The 22,736-nt window shown below is 40.6% G+C and overlaps 1 protein-coding gene across 2 annotated transcripts in view; it reads right to left on the reverse strand.

The window, feature by feature from the left end:
* The window catches only part of elmo1 (engulfment and cell motility 1 (ced-12 homolog, C. elegans)), a gene marked incomplete at its 5' end in the record, with an annotated part of 68,162 nt that overhangs the window by 34,758 nt on the left and 10,668 nt on the right, over positions 1-22,736 (reverse strand). Inside the window, 9 exons of one of the 2 annotated variants that reach the window (XM_079231997.1) lie at positions 14,266-14,374; positions 15,532-15,636; positions 17,586-17,714; positions 18,443-18,565; positions 19,050-19,100; positions 19,421-19,462; positions 20,509-20,587; positions 20,749-20,900; positions 21,558-21,657. In XM_079231997.1, the coding sequence (XP_079088123.1) occupies positions 14,266-14,374; positions 15,532-15,636; positions 17,586-17,714; positions 18,443-18,565; positions 19,050-19,100; positions 19,421-19,462; positions 20,509-20,587; positions 20,749-20,900; positions 21,558-21,657 (890 nt within the window). The remainder of the gene's footprint in view (positions 1-14,265; positions 14,375-15,531; positions 15,637-17,585; positions 17,715-18,442; positions 18,566-19,049; positions 19,101-19,420; positions 19,463-20,508; positions 20,588-20,748; positions 20,901-21,557; positions 21,658-22,736) is intronic. The other variant, XM_079231998.1, reaches the window with a different exon arrangement.

A 22,736-nucleotide genomic window follows, 5' to 3' on the forward strand; every position in this document is an offset into this window, starting at 1 on the left:
ATTAATAAATCATCAGGCGTATTAGATAAATACTCATAACACAGCATTTTCCAGAAGATAGAGTAGAGAAATATATGATGAGACAGACTATTTGAGTCTGCATCAAAGACATGGAAGAAAGTTGATTTATTTCTGAGAAACAGCCACTGCGATTGGGATACAGTTCCCCAACGAAGCAAGGCTAAGTGCCATTGAACGTTTAGCTCCCAAAATAGCCCTCGGAGACACATTATGACCAGCAAACACTGTTCCAATTGGATTAAGTTGAGATTTTCCATTTTCCAAAGCCATAGATGGTTTATTTTCTTTATTAGCAGTGCACTGAAGCGCATCACTCCCCACTAGTTGTGTGAGAGTGTTTGAAATAAGAATGAGGGGGAAGAGGGGAAAGCCAGGACTCTTGAGTGGCCAAACCATATTAACCAAGAGGTAGAGTAACAAGGCTTGACATTCATTTGAACTAAATTCATCTCCCTCTCGTCGTCTTGCTGAGATGACTTGTGGCCTTGAGCCAAAAGGTTGGTTCACTTATAGAGTTTCAGAGCGGAGCAGCAGGGTCACTGGCCCACCACAAGCAGCCATGAAATTGGATGGAAGAGGTCAGGCAGCAATTGAAACTTCACAGTTTAATGAGTGATGCCTGCAGGCCACGGGCACAGCGGCTTGAGCCTTGATTTGGAGCGAAGGATGGGAGAGCAATCCGGTTGGGGGGATGTGCTACCGGTGCCGGTAGTCACTCAGGAAACTAATGGAGGTGAGCAAAACAGATGCTGACTGGCTGCTTAGTCAACAGTGCATTGCCCTTGGGGACAGAAAGAAAATAAAAATAGGAAATGAAGGTACATTTGAACAAAAGTCAAATACCCTTTAGGTTGACTAGAAAAAGTTGTTGGGAAGTTTGAAGTGACCTCTGAGCTAAACAGACTGTTTATTGATAGGACCAACAGGGCCTTGAGGTGGCAAGGTGAGGGGAATTACATGTCAAGGCTTATTTGGGGGATACAGACAGTAAATAGTCTCATGAGGCTCGGCAGAGATTTCTCCATCCTCAGGTTTTGCAAGGCATGCTGCGTCGCAGACAGTTTTATTACCTCTCACAGGGCTCAGCAGGACCTGAAGCAGCACAGCGTGGAGGCAAAAAAACAAAACATTATGGCGTGTTGATGCTCTAAATAGTTTACAAACAGTGTTCCGCATTGTAATACGCCTATTGCAAACTTGTGTGGCGTGTGGATCACTGAATATTTCATCAAACAAACATAATTCATCCACACTAGGAAATAATTTAAGAGGAGGAAATCTAGGCACAGCTGCTCTGCATTATAATGAGATGAAAATGCAACAGTATGGTGGTGTAATACTTGTATCTATGGGACAAATATACTGTAGATCACACTACATTTCAAATGACTAACAATTTAACTGGTTCATTAAATGTGGATGCAGAAACCTGCAGAAAGTCAGCAATTCAACCTCATAGTTGCTGTTCCATTTCAAATCCAATGCACAGGGAAAACAAGCTCAATTCTTACAGAATCCACTTGAGCCTTTAAGAATTGTGTTTGAATGTATAGTTTTTGCAGAAGAATAGTCTACATGGAGGGAAAAAAACTATTTAGTACTTCCCTTCTCAGCTGCTTTCCAGCGAGCTTAAATGTTACGCCTGAATCATTCTCACCACTGCACAAATGCACTTAAAATTATCTGCCTGAACGGAGACAGCACAGTGCTAGTGCAAAGTCATGTTACTGTGAGTGATTAGGTAACTCCTGCTTTAAGCCTTAGCATTAAATCTGCCTTGTGGTTTTTTGTTATACCAAAGCGATGCTTAAGAAGTATTCTGATGATGAAATAAAACATCTGTTATGCAATAAAATACTTCACCACCCATTGCACTAGGGCTTAGTCGCTGAATTGACTGTACTAAAGAAAATAGGAACCTGGAGCTCCTTAATACTTTTGACCCAAATCAGTGAGCTGCACACAACCTTAATCTGAGGCTGACCGCAGTGGGGCCATTTGCATTTTACTTGAAGAGCTATGGTTTTATATTCTGTCTTGTATATATCCATTTCTTTTTATAACTTCCATTACTGCACTGTATCTTCAGATGAATGAAGCAAACACAGGTCAGGACACTAGACCTGGCATTGAGGACGCTACATGCTGATTTGTCCAAAATCAAATCCCCAAACTGCTGAAAATAAAGTAAACTAAAGGATGACTATCCTGAAGTAGTGAATGAGCGATTTCTGACATGGCGTAAAGGTATTTTGTCTTTGCAGTTAATGGAAATCTGCTTTTGTAACCAGCTTCACTGATTGAGAAGTGACCAGAGACAGCAGTGCAGCAACCGTTTTCTTCCTCATCAGTTAAGCTGCACTCTACCAGCACCTTCAACTAATCTTTTTCAATTGATTTTTAATTCAAATTAACTATTTCTAAATATATATTTAAAAAAAAAGATATTGAAAACGGCATCGTGCTATGACCTATGTCCCTAAAACAGGTACGAAACCTGAGGCTAAACACCTCATAAACCACTGTGAACTGGACTCTTAATTGGTTGAAACGGGTTATGTAAAACCTCTCTTCCTTCCTTCACTTCGGAAAGCCTTTCCCTCCCACAGGCAGGCTAACGCGGTCATGGACATGGGGTGGGCGACTGGACACATCAAGTTCCTGAGGAGTCTGACACTTCTCGATGGATGAGTCACACAGCAGGGACAGACACACACGTACACACACGCACATGCACAGTACTCTGCTTGTAGCTGGCTTTCACGCCACAAAACAGCAGGGTAGATATGAACCCTCTCAATTTAAGTCAGAATGTAGGACTCTTTTTGGCTGAGCATGTGGGTCCGCGGCAGACCACGTAGCTGGATGGAAAATGGGCTGTAATGAGTTTTCTTTGTCCTGTATGCTTTTCATCCATCTGCACAGCCAGATGTTCAGTGCCTATACCACCCATAAAGTAGGTAACAGGACACTGTGGTGACCAGTTTAGGTCATGCTGGACCATATGCCAAAAATTAATCAGCAGAGCAAATATTTTTATGGTTACCGTGAAATACTTTGTAATACAATATTACATAGATATGATTAGGTGGGACAACCGTTTGCCTTGTGACACTCGATAACAGAAATGTCCATTTGTGTCCAGAACTACACACAGTTTTCCCCCTGGACATGACAGGGAGTGTATCTTATGCTTGAGGATACTCTAGAGTGAGGTGAAATCTGAAAGGCCTTTTCAAATAATTGACTATTAGAATACGTTCCTGCTGACAGGCCTCTTTTGAGCAAACAAAGTGTTCCAAATTAGAAATTTCATTAGCTCAAGTGAAACCAAACATATGTACTTGCACACAACAGGGACAAATGCGTGAATGCGGATTTACTGTGGACGAGACATTCTGGTTTGACGCAGAACTAGAATGTCTCGTCCACAGTAAAGCCGCATTCACACAATGTCAGCAGAATAAACGTTCACACATTTTTTCCTCAGATGGTTATCCTTACTGCTAGACTTATAGTCGAGGCTGATGCTTCACTGACCGAAAGTGAAACCATTTTCAGACAAATAGCTTCTTGTATAGCTGAGCTGAATTGATTGCATCAGTGCTAACATTGGATTTTAGGTAGATGGACCTGCCAGAGATGATAGCGTTGTAGCCATGTTGCAACAATATTGTTGACATTTCACCAAGTGGGAGAGGATGTCATCGTTAGTAATGACAACTGATGAGCCTGATGCTTCAAGTGACCTGAAGTGACTTAGTTTATGTGTATGTGAATGCAAGCGTGACAAGTGTGGGGCAGCTGTCACCCGTTATGCTCTTATCAAAGTCCATTCAACGTGACGGCTCCGTGACGTCAACTGAGAACTAATTAGTCAACTGGCCAGCACTCAGATGAGTCCTGACGAGAGAGAGAGGGGACTAAGCGTGTGTGTCAAAAGTGTATGTGTGTGCAGCTGTGAGTCTCTGTATATGTAAGAGAGAGAGAGAGAGAAAGAGAGAGAGAGAGAGAGAGACGTGAGAGCTGAATGCCACCCTGACATCTGTCAAGGTCCAGTGTGTATTTGTTTGTGTGTATGTGCATCCATGAGTGTGCACAAAGTAACGAAACAACCCTCAGAGTCACCTTGCAGCTATGCCACATGATGAATACACAGCAAAAAGTGTCATCCTCACTCTAATTACAATACCAGCATGCTCCGATGTCCAACTGTGACAAGGGTAGTGTGTGTGTGTGTGTGTGTGTGTGTGTGTGTGTGTGTGTGTGTGTGCGTCTCCAGAGAGCAGCGTCAGCACCATCTTTCCAGTCCAGTCACTGTTTGCGTGTGTGCAGGATACCAAGGCAGCAGCAGGTAGATGCAAACCACAGCCGGTGAGATGACTTCGCAGACTGACTGTGTACTTCTCATGCTACAGCAAACAACACCACAGTTACTGGTAATGTTCATCAGGCTTATCCAAGGTTCAAATAAGATCAGAGTAAAGCTATTTTTTTTTCGTGTCAATAACACTATAGTTTGTAATGGTAACTTTATCTGCCTTGTTTAAGCGATCTATAGCATATTGTCTAAAGTGCATGGTATGTTGTCGTGTAGATGCATTGAGGGCTTGTCCAACTCTACTTTAACGAGTTAAACATCACATAATCTGGGTGCAAAGTAAAACACAAGAGGCAAAGGGCTTGTATCGAGTCTCTAAATGAATCATAGATGTTTTGGGCTAAACATGAATTCAACCAATCACAGTGTCATCTCTCCCATTCCCTTAAAAGCCAGGTAGGCTTTCACCTAGCACATTGCTATTCAAATGGTTTGTGACCACAGTTTCTTTTCTTTTTTAATGGCAAACACTATAAAAAATATGGATTGAAGCAGAATATTTGGTGAGATAAGAACATGGTGTGCATTTTATAAATAATAACTACCACCTTTTTTCAATAAATCTATATTTTTTGACTTTATAACGCTAACGTTATTGGAAATATTTAGATCACACGTTAACAATCCTATGCAGTCACCCCTGGGATTTAATTCTACAAATAGTAAAATACTAATTATATTTGTGGAGCCTAATCGTTATCTGCAACTAGGCAGAATTACTGGGTTTGAAGACAATGAATATACATTAAAAAAAAGTAAAACACCTGCAGCATTCAAATGTTGATTTAGAATTTGAATGTTAACGCAATGAATTAAGCTTTAGTTTAAGGCTTCAAACTATTGGGTACAGTCCTAGAATATTGGGTACAGTCCTAGAATAGCATTATAGCAGTTATACGTCTGTACATTTTATTTGCTATGTGGATTATTTTTATTCTTTACTGTTTTTCTTACCGTTTATTTATATTACTTGATTTGTATTTACTGTCTCTTGTGTCTCCTGCTGTAATGCTGCAATTTCCCCACAGCGGGACTAATAAAGGATTATCTTATCTCTCTATATTCTTATTAGGAGCGCATTATTTGTCGCCGTCCATTGACTTGAGGTGCTAAATTAAAGTTGTAGAGTTGAATAGAGGGAAGGGTATGTGGACCTTGGCTGGCGAACCCTCTCTCAATCAACAAATCACTCAAATCTGTGTATAGGAGCAAATTAATCGATAACCTATTCAACTGAGGAGGAAATCGCTGCTGCACTTCCCTGTGTCTGTAACGAGGCGAGTTTATGAAGATTGTGAACCCGCCAACTATAGCAAAATAGTGTGCCATTGAATTTAGACCAGGTTTTTGTTGGTCAATGGCGCAATAGCTTTCTGCCTTAAAATAGCAATGTGCCAACAAAGTGCCTGAGCACATGTCATTTAAGACCAACAGGCGCGCGCACACACACACACACACACACACACACACACACACACACACACACACACACAAATGCTCTCTCTAAATATCAAAAATTGTCTAGCAATGCAAAAACCACCATTAAAATTAGAACTTGGGTTCAGCAGCGGAACTAATGAGCTTCCACGTTACATGTTGCTAACCCTATTAGCATGGATTATGGGCCAAATATGTCCCCTTTAAATGTAATGTCTTTGGATTTTTTAATTTGAAGTCTGTAAAATGTGTCAATTTTATAATGTTTGGGTCTCACCAACAAGGCTTTTTGGTTATACTTCCTCTTCAATTTTGAGTATGTCTACCCTGAAATTAATGATCATTATATATTGATGCGAGGAGAATGAGGTCACTGATTCAAGTTGCAAGATAATACAATGCTATAAAAAAATAGACTACTATTTGTTGACAGAATTTCATTTGTTTTTAATCTATTTTAAGTTTCAAAGTATTCAATTTCAAGCAAGACCCGAAGCTTACTCTATACGAAGAAACTTGATTAGATAAGAAGGAAAACAGAAAAAAAGCCAAAGTCTTATTTTCTTCTGAGCTTTGTAATTATGTAATTAAACCATTTTAGCATGCAGTCCCCAACAATGGTCCAGATGCAGAGGACCGAGGGAGAGCCAGGGATAGAAGAACAGCAAATGGAAAGAAGAGAAAATCAGACTGAGGGAGACATGAAGCACCCTGGACTGAGACAAATGTCAAAACAAAATTTAGCAGCATTTTCACAGACTCATGTTTTCTCAAATACGATAAGGCTGCACCAGGATGCATTTATTAAAAACACTTAGCACAATTCATATCTCATATCGAAATACATTAGGAGCTACATAACAGACTATGATGTGCACAGGCAGATTGCTGACGCAACTAAACACACAATCTGTCCGAGTTTGCCCAGATGCAAAAACAGAAATGTTTAAACAAACAAGAATGTGAAAGCACACAAGCACATCATGTTTATGAAATATACTTCTAAAACTAGAGATGCAGTGGAACAGTTTTACAGGTATAATAATAAACCAGTTAAACTTTAAAAAAAAAATAGACTCAGGGATGACACTACCATAACCGTTAGAAGTTAAATATTAAGCATGCACTCAAATGTACATAAATAAATGTAAATGTAACAAATGTAAATAAATCAGAGACTTTACTATTTTAGAATCCGTGATTGCAAGGAATAATAATAAATATAAAATGTTTAACCCGTTTTTGTATTTTGCATTAAAAAAAAAATTACATTTACATTGTATTTACGTTGTCCTTCATTTGTACTTAGTTGTTTATCGTTTTGTGTACCCAAATAGTCATTTGTTTTGTCAGGAAAGGACTCAACTACATTATTTATTCATGTAAAAACAGTTTTGTCTGATTTCATCTTTGACAAGGTCTGCCAGTAAGGGGCCTTTCGGGAAAACGGCTTCAGTTTGTTGAGAGCAAGGTGTGCAGTTTCTGAAGGAAAAAAGTGTTTTAAGGAGACAAGTTGGTGAGAGTTTGATGGTAAATTACTTCCGAGAAGCTCAGAGTACACAGCAGCAAGTGGCAGCACTGTCATATGCTGGGTGATGTTGCATCCAACGCACCACTTCAATCCACCAAGGGTTGCTGAGAGCCGACAGTGGACGAGAACGTCTGAAAAACTACAAAGATGCTCAAAACTTGAGATTCTCAATGAGTCATCTGCCAAGTGTGTTGTTATTTGTTCCCTGCAATTTAAAAACATTTTGATGCCATATGCCCGAGGCTACCAGGAGGAAAACCCTGAAGCCGGCTCCCCTCCTTTAACAGAAGGCTCCAACTGACAACTGTGTGAAGTGGTTGCAGACTGCCAAATAGCTCCTCATCTCACGACTTGAGGGATACTTGGAATTCTACGCTTGGCCCTTCCTCCCCTCGCCATCATCCACTTCTCTCCTGAATCATGGAAGGAGACCTACGGGAGGGATTAGCAGCTAAAACCTTGAGACTTAACGAGTCATTTCAAATGAGATCATTAGCATACTAATGTTTGATGTCGGACACAAATTCTCATCCCACCGATACTTAGTTAGTGGAAGCAACAGCTTACAGAAGGAGCTCTCTGAAATGATAAATGAAATAGGACACAAACATATCATGAAGTACATTTAATTCACTAGAATTAAGCATGTCCTTCCTTCCTGTTTCATAAACCTCTTTAGATTTAAAAACAAATATAGAACATTAACGCAAGACTTAATAGTAAGTCATATTCCTTTTCCATATTTTGCCCAAAGCAACGACTCACGTATCATATTAATTACAGGATAATGTAATGACTTGTCAGCATGTGGGAAAGACGTCTCTCAGTGGGTCAGACATGTAATTAATCCTATTAAAGTGATACTCTATTCAAAGTCTATTAAGTTCTAAACACTTGCCCCCCTATAGGCTTGAAAGTTTTCTAGGCGTAAAAGAAAATCCAAATGTCTCAAAATAGTCATGCAGAATATTATACTTTTCTGCAGTCATGTAGGGTGTTAATTATGATCACGTTTACTGCACTTCAATATCTCAGTTCTCAAGCACAACTTTGTCTTGTGTGTTTGACTGTACATGTTTGAGTTTCTGTGCCGGAAAGAATCTACTCGAATCTCATCTTTACAAACGTATAAAAAATATTCCTTTGTTTATGATATACAAAAAAAAAAAACACATGCGTTTCTCTTTCATTTTAAAGATGCATAATGCATAATTAGATATTTATAATAATTTGATTACTCTTTAACGCCAACTGCACGCCCGGATATTTTATTTTGACCACGCCTGTGAGCGTTAACAGTGTGTATGTGTGCTAAAACTGTATCTCAGTGACACACTATGGACCAGTCCAAACACATCACAGCATTTCAATCTCACACTGTGCAATTTCACATATGTGCGTGTGTTGTTTTTAATCACAGCACAGCAGGTAACTTAGGAATGTCATTAAACTGAGAGTTGTCCAGTTAATGAGTTTGGACGACTCAATATCACCTGCTGGGTTTGGATACACCACCCACCCACCCACACCCACACACACACACACACACACTTTCCAGCCACCCAGGAGCACACGCACACAGGGTTATTGGACATGTACATGTGAACGGTTATTGTTATAACTGATTATTTTCTTGCAATAACAGGTGATAGGAAGTATGAAGGGGTTTGTGGCCTATGATAGTAGATTTTTTCATCTGCTTTTTGACAGGAAGCAATAGAGTTTATACAAAATGTTATTTTAAGAAACAAATAAACGATTGTCATAAGAATACTACTATAAATCATGTCAGACTATCTTATTACTAGTTGCGACAGACGCAGGTATCGTTTGGTTTGAGTCATGTCAAATGTGGTCTTGGCGACACCAACTGTAGCGGGAACGACCACAGAAGCAGTTTGAGTACTTTGCCTTGTGTTTACAAGCTTGTATATCTGCAACATTTCAAAATCAGGCACATCCTGTCTCAAAGAGATGCAGAAAAATGTGTTCACGCATTTGTTACTTCTAGACTAGATGCCTGCAATTCCTAGGATACACTGAGCTCCTCTCTCCGCTTCGGTCTTAGTTCAAATTAGTCCTCTTCTGATGTAAAGCTCATTACTAAGCAACACAAAAGGAAGTTATAAAATACTGTCCTTGACTAAAGACAATTTAAAACAATTCAAAATAAATACGAAGGAAAAAAATCAATCAAAATATTCCACATGATGTATTGTGTTTGTGTGCTATGATCCTAACCTAAGCCGTACAACGGCTCTGTCTGTGGTGCTGAACATGTGCCTATGTTCTGACCTTGGCTGATGGCTCTCTGATGGAAGACACAAACATGAGGACATCATGTGACCTGTGTGTGTGTTCTTCTGTTAGCAATGTGTGTGTCCATGCCCGGACCTGCCATGGTTCACCACCCGGCTCTCCATCCCAGCAACAAGATGCCACACCGTGAATCCCCGAGCAGGGCCATTAGTCACCACGCCTGGCCCTTTTCTGAATAACCTCATGAATGTTCCATGAACCCGCTTAAACAGGAGAGTCTGAAAAGTCACGACTTGGATTCCATTAAGCCCCGTGTTGTAGCAGAAACATGGCAAGACAATTAATCTTTTAGGATCTGAGGCAGGACAACAATACATGCAAGTGGGAGAGAGAGAAACAGAAAGGGTGTAAAGTAATGGAAACTGGGAGAGAGACACCTGAATGGAGTTATGAATTATGTAGAATCCGGCAGCATTGACTGATGCAATCAAACAAGCACCGCTACCTCCTTTCTCAAGACCACTTCTGCATAGAAATTAAATATCTGAACAATCGAAAGGGAAAAATGTCAAAAGATCTCAAAGCGAGGATAGCGTTAAATGGAACATGTATAATCGGTTGGCCTGAAAGAGCAGTGAGACAATTGTCAAGCCAGACTTTTGAGTGGCTTCGATGTTATTTAATTGAAAATGGTAAGTTGCCACTTGCTTTTAGACTGGTGTCATCTTTGCTAAATTCTAAAAAGAGAAACCCAGAGCATGAAAGCATGAGAAATAATTACTCGTCTGTTCTGGAGACCCACTGAGAAGGAACATAAAAGAGTGAGCCTGAAAGAAAGCGCATGAAGAGTGAGAAAAGAAGAGAGAGAGAGCTTGAAGAGGCAAGCAGGGAAGGAAGGCAACTTCAACAGCCACCGGCAGATCCAGAATCCCTCTGTGTGTTTTATTCGTGTGAGGAAACAGAGGAGTGCCAGAGCCACACAGACGGAGAGCAAATGAGCCATGAAGACATCAACACTGTCACCATTTATTCAATGTCTCTTTCTACTGCTTTTATCCACATAGGGGGTAGGGAGAAGAAAGGGGGAAATTTAAAAATAAAAAAAAGCTTGAATGAACTTTAGTATATTTCATTTACCAGGGATGTGTGCTACTTTCATAGAAACTGTTTCTTAAAAGACCACTATGACTTTTTCTAATGGAGAAATACAGAACGCTTGTGTTCTGGTCTGCTTTAATTAAGCGTTCGGTGTCCAGCAGGAGCTTTGTGTCACGGTTTTGCGCTGCACTATTAAATATTTAAAAGGGTGCCGCTATCTCGACGGCATTCTAACATGAGCTATTTGCACTAAACATGAAGTACTCATGTTGCAGGTATTTGGTTACAAACTAAAGTATTGGACAAATTGACATTTTGGCCTGATGGTGGCACTGAATGAAAAGTCAAGAGGATCATCACATTTTTACAATTAATCCTGAGGCGGACATAAAGGTCTATTACGATTTTTACAGCAATTCATCCATTAAGTCTTTTTCAAAGTCACAGTAGGAAAAACACAACTGTCTAGCTGAGCATGCTGTGTCCCTGTCTCACACAGACATATAAACAGAACAGAGTTATCATTAATGTTATTGGAATAACACAAAAAAAGGCCAATGGCTGTCACAATCTTTCACTAAAATACACACCTCATGGTGGTGCTGGAGGAAAAGTGGATCACCAAAAGCCAGAATATAACAAAATTAAAAAAGGCAATCCATCCAAAAGCTAAGATATATTAGTCTGGACATAGCAGTGGAAATTTCAAATTTCAGGGGACCTCTGCAAGTTATTAGTGAAAAAAATGCACCGCAGTTTCTAATATTATTCAGACTCAAATACCACACTATCAGAGCTTCTAAAATGATACGGAGACCGAGACACACCTTCCAACATCCTCGTTAGTGTCGGGCATTTCATTGCTTCGCTGCTGAAAGGTCAACCGAATGATGCCAGTCGGCGTAGAGCTGAGACTCACATCGCTCCCTGCTTTCCTCTGGGACAACGCACACTCATACTACTACATTACACACTTACAGTTTTTCTAACTCACCAAGCATTGAAAAACACCTGACTGGCCCATGCTACATTCATCCTACTCATACATTCATTAGTGCAAGTTATTGTCAGCGGGACAAATGGGGTGGGTGTGTGAAAATGCATTTGGATAGTATCTCCAAGAGAAGATGCGGTGCAGCTTATGACTACTTTGGGACGTATTGCATTCTTCCCATAAGAATGAGATACATATAATGCGCTGTGAGGGCAAGCCTGTGCAAATATTTACTGAACATTTTGACAAAGATGGATAGGAACATCGTGATTTGGGACGCAGTAAATACGAATATATCAGAATGTTGTCTTTCCTCTCTTGGCCTTTGTGATTTCCTGCAAGGGATCTGTTGTATTTCATTCTCTTTGCATATAGCTTTTTAATGGTTTGCCCTTAGATGACCTACTTGTGTGTATGTGAATCCTGTCATGTCTTAAACCAGGTGCATGAGCAGCAGACAGTATCTATACAGATAATTCATTCCCTGCAGGTTATAGATTCATTGTAGCAATTCGTATCTGTCCCACCATTTTACACACACACACACACACACACACACACACACACACACACACACACACACACACACACACACACACACTCTAAATATTAATGGTAGGTTCAGTCTCCCAGGCGACCCGCCTCAGTAAAGACGACAATAAACAGCCACTGGAAACAAAAAGGCCCAGAACTACGAGTCAAGGTCACTGCTGGAAATCAACTACAGCATTCAGTGTTGCAGGGACATTTTAGTATCATAAAATAATGCATTCTCCATCTTAATAAGAATGATATTATTATTATTAATAAATGTTATTTATGATGGGGAAAAAGAAACCAGGAAGTTTACAATATGTTGGGGCAGACTGTGTAGGTCGGTAGCATATTCTTTTGAGTAAGTTATGTTTTTCATAATCTCATAATGATATATATAATGATAGCCTGGCATTCATGCTAAATATTTAGCTCTATTGCATAAGCCTTCAACGACATGCTTAGAAAAGCCTTTGAGATAAAGATGTTTCCCCATTTTGGGACAAGTCTGGTTGCTTAATCTGCATTAGGATATGAACGAGGTCAAAGCAATATTTCTAAGAGAGACTGAAGGGAAGCAATTTTGCTCCACTAAGAGAGAGCATCAAAAGGGCATGTGCAGTAAAGCCCATTTGGGTAAAAACTAATGAGACACTCAGAATAACAATAATGCCCTGAGACCCACTGCACAGAAAATAAACATCCCAGGAACAAGTAGATGTACAAAAACACAGAATTAAGAAGAAAAAGTCACCGGATCACATAAATATGGAAAACTCACATCACCGCAGGAGACATTACTAGAGCATGACCAATGTATTGGTTGACAGATTTTATCCGCAAATAATAGCCAATCAAAGGTATATCAATCTGTTAATATCATATCCAAAGTGTGCCAATAAAAGCCTTGCTTTTGACAGGATATGATACAGAAAATCGGTTGGAGAATGTATTAAACTCCTGCCAATAAACTGCAGCACAAAGTGGAGTAAGAGAGACTAGTGGGAGCTGGAAACAGTTTAAACTCAACAACTTTCAACTCAGATGTCATACCTATCTATAAACAAACATATTGGGAGACAATCTGGTATAGAGACCGGGCAGGGGAGGAGAGGGTTTTAGCCCAATTGACGAGACATATTTCATTTTAACCACAAACTATATTCAGTATATAGATAGATATCTAAATCTATTTGCCTATATGTGCTCAGAATTGTATGTGGAAGGTGGACACATTTAGCATTAGAGTAGATTCCGGCAGAGATAAAATCACATTAAAAAAGGACAGGAAAATTACAATATGCTAAGCTATGTAAAAAAGTATTCCTGCACCTTCGTGTCTAGTATTGAAACCTAGCCTGGCATTCTTATCAGCAATGTTAAGAGTGGACACTATTATTTCATGGAAAAAAGTCTAATGTCCCTTTCTGAAATGTGCAGACCACAATGAATAACCCTGCAATGCAGCCTAAAGTCTAAATCCTCCATGAAAAAAAAAAGATATGAGCAAATGAAAAGGCCACATCAGTTTAAAATAAGCTAAGAATGCCGTCTCCCTCCCTACAGGGAGCTACAGGGGTCAGTCTGGGACCAACTGAGCCAGGCCGCCTATTTAAACAAGTAAAGACAAATGAAAAGGGCACATCAATTTGGAGTGGACGTGGGCACAGCGTCTCTTTCTCTGCACAGTGTGCATCTCAGAGGCGGTATATTAGGCTGAAAGGGGCTCAATGGGGGCGAGGTGCATCACTAAATAATGAACTCCTTGCGGCACAATTACTGAGTATAATGGCTGCCTTCATCGTAACAGGAAGGAAAGTTGTGTATTTGTGAGGCTGTGGGTAGAGATGTTTGTGTTATTGTCCATATAAGTATATACATCTCAGGGCAAAGCAGTGCCTGAGCTATTTTCTACTCTGTATATGCTCACTCTGCAGAAACTGTGAGCAAAATCAGCAGATCTATCAGCAACAGTACTTTGAGAGCGGAAGTTTGCTTATTTAGACTTACGAAGCTCGCCCACTTTGAGGATCTCACAGAGCATCTTGGTCAGCTCGATGCTGCTGCGGCCAAACGGACACTCGTGCTTGTCTTCTCGACTGCTGTTCTCCAGGACGATCTAGAAACACAAACAATCAAATAAGCCAGGCAAGAAGTGTCGGGACTACGGTAAAAAAAAAACGTGGCTGAATATTTGATGACGTGTTTTGGTGCGTTTACTCTCTGGATACAATAACAGATGTGCCAATGAAGGAACAAAACTCTGATCCATCCTGAAAATGTGATGCCACTTTGGCTGTAAGTGGATCCACTGCAGCATTATATATGTGAAAGATTCCTGATGCCAAGATTCCGTGGCATTAGGTTTGCACTCTCAGAGTGCTTTGTGGTTAATAGTATATGTAAAACATTTTTGTATTAAGTCACGGTGGCTGGTTTGTCAGCTTGAAAGACCATTTTATTATAAACACAATGTAATTATGGTTATCTGACCCGCTAACCTGCTTGGAAGCCAGAAGACAGGGAATGAAATCTCAACAGCAAAAAACATTCACTCTAAATATGTGTATGTTGGCAGTGTGCCATAAATGAGGCCATTAAGGTCCCAATCATTTTAACTGGTGACAGTTTAATTTAGGAAATTGGAGGCTGTGTTTCCTCCCTCTGGTTGACTGATAAGGGCTGAGTTGGCACTACGACCGAGACATCTCTTTTCTGGCATTTAAGCCCAGCGACAGTCACACACTAACATTATGAAAGTACACACACAAGATTTACAGGTGTGGTGATTAATTTATACAAAAACAACAAAAATGGGATAACTGGACAACTGCAATAAAATATTTCAAACTAACCTGAATTAACAAATTGAAACGCAAACACTAAAATCACTAACATAGAAAATGTCATCCCTTTGCAGACAATCCCAACACTATACTGTAGTTATTCTAAATCACATGAGTCTACTACCCAGGAGTCAGGCACTGACGGTGAAAGGAATTGAATCATTTAGATTGTCTGTCCTGTGCAACTTCATGAAATGCAGTTTTAGCTGAAAGAAAATTTGAGAACAAGCCAGAAACTACAAACAAGTGACTGAGCTGGAGGGAAGAAGGTTTGGTAGGAAGTGGAGGTGACGAGGAGGACTATGACCCCTTAGAATGCACTGAGCAGTGTGTGTGTGTGTGTGTGTGTGTGTGTGTGTGTGTGTGTGTGTGTGTGTGTGTGTCCACATGGGATAGAACTGCAAATGAAAGCGTGTGTGTGCATGCTCACCCTGATGTAGGCGTCCTGGTGGTGTCTGGCAAAATACAACATGTTATCCAGAGCCAGCATGCCTGGAGGGATCTGGGTGAAATCCACAGCTGGATTCACATGGTTCTGAGAGGCAGAGGAAGGGGAGACATTTACTTTATTCCACAAAATCTTTTTTTTACTTTTATTCTTCTAGGTATAATCCATTGAATGTGCTATTTTCCCCAACACAAAGCAAAAGTCAGACAATCACAACGGGAGTAACACAGTACAAACTGCTTCCTACTCACAACTTGAGGTTTCCTATTCCAACTTTTCAAGTTGACTGCAGTAATATCAACTTGCAGAGGCATGATATTTTCACTATACAATACTAGGATACAATATTTTTAGTTTGGCCTAAAACCACCAATACCCAAAATGTTAAGAACAAACCCCAAACTTTGCTAAAACATTCCTCTATCATCAACACGACCATCTCCCTTAACATCTGAATATTGTATGAGATATGCAGATAGATGCTGTCTGTGCTGTCACAGTCCATCAGAATTAATTCTTTCCAGACATCGCAGAAAATCCAGTTGACTAATTATTAAATCCACAGATACACATGCAAACACATCACTCTGAAGCTAATCTTGAATTTAAAAAGATGAGACAGGATGTTGAAGAGAAAAGCGATGGGAAGTGGAGAGAGGAAAGCAGAGGATGAAAGAGGACTGGAGGACACTGAGATCTGGCTCATCACTTTTGTAATTCTATCTGACAGGAAGCAAACTTATGGGCTTAAAACAGATAAAGACATGCAGGGCCAGGCATATCTTTAAAAAAAAAAGTCATGTGGACAAGTGAAAAATATTGCAGTATGTGAAACGATCCCTAATTAAAAACCTGAAGGCATTAGAAGGCAAACAAATTATGTCAGCAGTGATAAGATCTATCTAGAGAATTGTGGTGTGTGTGTGTGTGTGTGTGTGTGTGTGTGTGTGTGTGTGTGTGAGTGAGTGAGTGAGTGAGTGAGTGAGTGAGTGAGTGAGTGAGTGAGAGAGTAATTGTGAGTGCTGAGAGAGAGAGAGAGAGAGAGAGAGAGAGAGAGAGAGAGAGGAAATGTGTATGTGCTCGCACGCATGTGTGTCTCTGCGAGTGCACGTGTGTGTGTGTGTTGTCTAGCATGGAAAGCAGACGAAGGATTTTTTGGGTGTGTTTCCTCCAAACTATTGGAAACAAGGCAGTCCAACTGTCTTTATCTTTACCGAGCACACTGCAGTGGGAGTTTGGATGGGAAGAGCCTCGAAACAGCTTTGGGTTTACACCAAGCCACAGTGGGTTTAGTTCAACTTCTTATGCTATAGTTAGACTGTGGCATGCAACACAAAGTCACACACACACACACACACACACACACACACACACACACACATACACATACACATACAGTACATTAAAACGTGATCATGCTTGAAGGCAGACAGATAAGAAAGAAATTAGAAAAGAAAACACATTTTGGGGACAAAGTGAGTGAGAGAAGACTAAAAAGAATGAAATACTGTATATTAAGATGAGTAAGAGAGAGCTAGGATCAACATACATAAACACAAAGCAACACATTCAAACTAGTGGTGGAAAGTGTATTTCTATTGTTCATACTTCAACTCCACTACATGGATGCAACACCTGGAGTCACTGCAGGAGCTACTTTTTCAGATTTTAAAAGGTCAATAGGATTTGACGACATCTAGCAGAGATGTTGCAGATGCACTATTCATTTTTTTTCTTTTTAAAGTAAATAACTTTACTGCTGAATATATTTTGTAAGAAGTTATGCTATGCAAAGGATCTGAATACTTCTTCCACCACTGTACAAAACGAATGTTTCCACATTTGCCACATATGCTTTAATTTTGTAGTGAAGGACAATCGTATCCAACCAACAGCCAACAAACTGTCGTTTCTTTTCTCAGTTTTGCAGAGTTGTGCGTGTGCGTGTGCGTGTGTGTGCGTGTGTAGTAGCCAGAGAAAATCATGAGAGAATGAGTGAATTTGATGTGACCCTTTGAAACACATGCCAAACTTACAATGAAGCCGAGCTTCTTGTAGTCGCGGGTGTACATGGACTTGCGTTTCTCGGTGCTGCCACCGTTGTTGGGCTCACACTCCACGTCAAAGGCGATTCTCCGCAACTCGAAGATGATGTCCCTCTGAGCCTGAACATGCAGAGAAGAATATTAAAGTGCTGCTCATAAGTCCATCAGTCTTTTCTTCCATTCACCATTTTGTAATTTCAATGCTTCAGCCTCATCTCCGCTGTCTGGGGTCTTGCAGTGCCCAAGGCAATCTGGACAACCGCCATGACTCCACTGTTTTTATTACTTGGTCAATCTAAAATAACCAGATCAAACTGCCCATAGTTTTTTTTTTAATTTTTATGAAAGGGTTTTCTAAAGTTTCTTGTGTGATGTAGGCTACAGTTAAACAGGCATGTTCTGACTGCTTACTATTTATGTCAAGACAAGTCTGTTGAAAAAACAAAACCAACCTTTGAATTGATCCTTTCTAAAAATGTATCCCTTACTAAGTATTTGCCAAAGCCTGATATACCTCACTCCTCTGAGCCATAGAGCTCAATTGTTGCTTAATTATGATGAATGTGCTCGGAACTCACTCCCACATACATACACTGTATTGCTGACCCTTTGTTGATTGCTTATATAGTAGATCTGGATCGCTTTCCCAGTAAATTCCTTTCAGACATAAATAAAGTCTGAAATAAAGCACTACAAGTCAGCTAGTGACTCTACCAAATCTGTGTTCATCATATGTTTTAAATTGGTTTAAAGATAATGATGTTCCCTCTGTCCCCTTTTTGTCATTTCTCTATGTGTCCATCCCTTCATCCACCCATCAATCCATTTGTCAGTCACAGTTCCCCCACCTGGTCCTGGGGATCCATCTTGGTCATCATGCGGTCCTCCAGCAGGTTGAAGGTGAGCACCTGCAGGACGTACAGCTGGTGGGCCATCTCATCGTTGATGGGTGTGGGGCTCCGGATCACGTTCTACACCGTGTGAAGGACAAACGTAGGAAGAGGAAGGAGGGGGAGGTAGAAGAGCAGAGGAGAGGGAGGCAGAGAGGGGAGCAGAGGTGTTAGATGTGCAAATAGAAGTCGAAGGTGAGAGGATGGGTTTTTGGGTCAGAGAGACGAGACAGGGATTTTGGAGGAAGGGGGTATGAGATAAAGATGGAGAATAAGAGGATTTGGAAGTAAATCAGGAGGATTAGAAAGCATAAGTCAGATGGGGGAACAGGAGGGAGAAATAAGATTAAAACACAAGGTAGGATGAAAGAAAGAAAAAAAGAACAGGTGTGAGACAGCAAGTACAGTAGATGATAACCAGCAACGTGAGACAAAGGGAGAAGTGGCAGGTGTCATTTTCCTTTCTGATATCACACCTGGTGCTGAGGCATAAACCCAAACAGAGGTAAAGAAACAGAGAGCCAGAGGGGTACAATGGAAAGGAGAAGGGCATGGTTAGACTTACACTGAGAATGATGGAGCGCAGCTGTTTCTGGGCAAGAATATGGGCCATCTCCTAAAGAGGGAGAAAGAAAGGGAGGGAGAGAAAAAGAGACATAATTTAGGAAGAACAGAAGAAGAGAACATGAAACAATTTATATAACATATAACAAAAAATGATATATTATATTTATGTATATGTTGATATGAGAAATGAATCCGGGCAAAATAAACAGAAACTGCCACAGCACACTGCAAAGTATGCAGTGAGCTGCCGTATGAAATAAGAAAGCCATCCCAAAAGAAGAACTTAATCTTAAAAATGGATGCTAAATGCACTAACTGATGTCTTCTACAGTGCAAACTACAAAGTGTGCTGATCAAGGATGCACTTACTGTCAGGTGACAATTTAGGATGTCCACAATGTGCTCATCAACCTACCATATCGTGTGCAGTGAGGAAACAAAGTCAGAGACAGAGATGGTGAGTGAGTGAATGTGAAAAAAGAGAGTCTGAGAGGAGGTTCAAAAAATAATTTTCTGTCAGTGGTGCAGCTTGTGGAAGGAGGAGGAGGGAGAGGTAACGGAGTCAGCAGAATGGTGGGACATTGGGGGATCATAAGAATAGCTTTACTGATGGTCGAATCCTTACCATGCGCACGCGCACGCACACGCACACGCACACACACACACACACAGTGTCGTTAGCCCCTTGCATGCTTTAAAATGTGTCATCTGTGATAGATCTGCGTATAAAAAGAACCTGACATGATGATCAGGTACTATCCCATAACATCACATTATAAAAGTGCCTCTCTGCCAAAATGAAAATGTCTGCTATAAACTTATATTGCACCTGAGCAAGAGGACATGTTGTTCACTTAAAACAACCCAATAAAGTTGCTGCCAACCAACTGCATGAATTGGATTTAAAAAAAAAAAAATTGCACATTTGGCATCAGCAAAAAAAGAAGCACTGCAACATCTGCGTGCGCTCCGATCTGTACGCAGTGATGCTGTGGAGCTTATTTCTGCCTGGCGTGTCTTTAACTTTGTATGCTGCACCGGAGAAACGCTGTGGGTTAGCATCATTCATTATTAATGTCGAAGCCCATCGCTGGACCCTATGGTGCCGATTCAAGGGAACATGGGATTAGCTAAGGGGCAAAGCGTGACATAGGTGAGAGAGGGAAGGAGAGGGATGAGTGGAGAAATGAGAGCATCTCACATGCATGTCACTTATGCAGAGAGGAATGGAGAGAACGTAGGGGATGAGGGAGTTTGTTGTGCTTATAAATCCCTACTGTTCTACTAGATTCAACTGTTTCACTACACATAAAACACATGACATACAATTACAGGCACAGTACAAAAAACGCTGATGTGTTCACATGTAAATGTATCATGTAAAGCTCACTCACTGCATCATGATACTGATGTATACTGTATGCAGTAAGTGCTGCGTGTGCACACTGCAGCCTCACCTGTCTCTTCTCCTCAGGAGCTTTGAGGAAGAGAGCATTGATGACAGCAATAGTGTAGGTCTGAATATCTTGATCAGTCCTGGAAATAGCACACACAAGAATATCAACTGAACATATTTATATACAAGTAGATTATTATCACCAACATGTGTGGTTTGAAATGCATTTATCACAATGTAAGAGACATTCCAAAGATGAATCGATCAAGTAAGTGTTCATACAGTCTACTGATCCACTTACCCTTGGAGATGTGGGATGAGCTGACCGATGGTGATCTCCTGCGCCACCTTGTGGTAAAGATCCTGACTGTTGAGCACCATGGACTCCAGGATGGCCAGGGAGCGCTGCAGCACTGCCGTGTCCATGGCCGACTTGTTCACGTAGCTGGCGATCTGCAGAAGGTCAGAGCAGGGGAACTAAAGAATCGGCAGCGAACAATAAATCATGTGTAAGATGTGATGCTTTAAAGAGAACGATCTAGTGAAAAAAAAAAATATACATATATTTTTGGCACTTGGGAAAATACATTTAAAGCAAAACAGCCAACCTGTGCTTTTAAATTGTGCCGTTCGATATACTGTAGCAGCTAATTATGTATTAAGTGGAGTATCTGTGTGCAAAGAAGTCAACTATACATCATATTACAACTTCCTTTCACTAAGATCATCACCAGACTGTTTGAACACATTAATAAATGCCACTTGTTTGCTTTTATTAGCTCCTCGAGGGGAAATAAAAAAAATGTCACTTAGTTGTTATTTATTTTCACACACACACACACACACACACACACACACACACACACACGCACGCACACACACACACACACGCACGCACACACACACACACACACACACACGCACACGCCTGTGGACTATATCAGGAGAAAATACCAAATGTCCAACCTTGTATATACCGCCAAGGGCCTGAAAGACATTACGTGTCTACATTTTTTTCCAGGAAATACATTTATAATCCTGTTTTACTGTGTGTAAACAAAGTCCCACTTAAATCCCTGCCCTGTGAAATGAGACATTTTCTTGGCTGACCTTCTTGATGAAAGCCACAGAGAAAGTGTCCCAGGAGACGATGCCGTGGTCCATCAGCTCCACGAAGGCCGTCAGAGTGAAGGACAGCAGGTCACCAAAACTACGAGACAACACACACACAGACCATAGGAAACTTCTTTCCAGCAGATGGCTTGAAGCAGTGCATAGCTGCAAGGCCCAGATGGCTTGGAACATAATGGGGAATGAGCGGTCGGCAGAGACAGAGAGAGGGGTGGCGAAGAGGAGAAGAGAGGCCAGAGGATCATGGGATTCATTCTGCAACCAGGCGTACTGAAAAGAGCCAGAAAAAACAGGTAGAGAGGACGAAATGGGAAAGAGGTTTGCGATGCAGTGCAGACAGACTGGCCTTCAAGAAACAGCAGGGGCCGTCAGAAGGCCAGCAGGAGCCGGGCAGCACAGTGCGGCGTTCAATCAGGACCAGAAAGCTACGTAACAGAGTGAAGTCATGCAGTTACACAAACATCAGGAGAAATAAATCACTCTGCCTTAGATACAGGAGGCCAAAGCAGGGAACACGTTAAATAGCTGTTATATCCTAGACACTTAGCGGCTGGAAGTACTTAAGACATTTTGAAATCATAATAAAAAAAAGGTTGTATAACTTATGGTTGGTTAGACAGCTTGAAGTTACAAAACTGTTCAATAAGTTTCAAACATTCAGATGTTATTGATAGGTTTCACAATATTGCCCTCTACTGTTTAAGATTGGCATTGCACCCTTCAGGCTTTTGTTAGTTTATCCTTTATGAAACATTTATGTTATTGTCGTACTTTTATTGTGTCAAGGGGACATGAAAATATACAAAACCTAAAATGCTATAATCAAGGAAAAATATGTTTCCATATGTAATATTAAATCTAATCCTTGTGATAGCAATAATCTAATGATGCAGTTTCATAATGCATGTTAAAGTTGGTCTGCAGAGCGGAAACACCATCTGATTCAGCAAGAAAAACAAACCACAAAAGGATAATAAAATTGAAGAAATAGGTTTTCAAGATACAAATATTCCTAAAGTGGATCAACAGAGAGCATTATGGGTCAGAGTTGCTGCCTTGTAGGTGATTAGTAAATAGTTAAAGAGCAATTAGTAACCCACAGGACAAAAAGACTCTTGCAGATGGTACTGGGCATGTAGACAACATCCTGTGGTTAAC

This window comes from Taurulus bubalis (assembly GCF_910589615.1).
Source record: "Taurulus bubalis genome assembly, chromosome: 16".
Classification (NCBI taxonomy): domain Eukaryota; kingdom Metazoa; phylum Chordata; class Actinopteri; order Perciformes; family Cottidae; genus Taurulus; species Taurulus bubalis.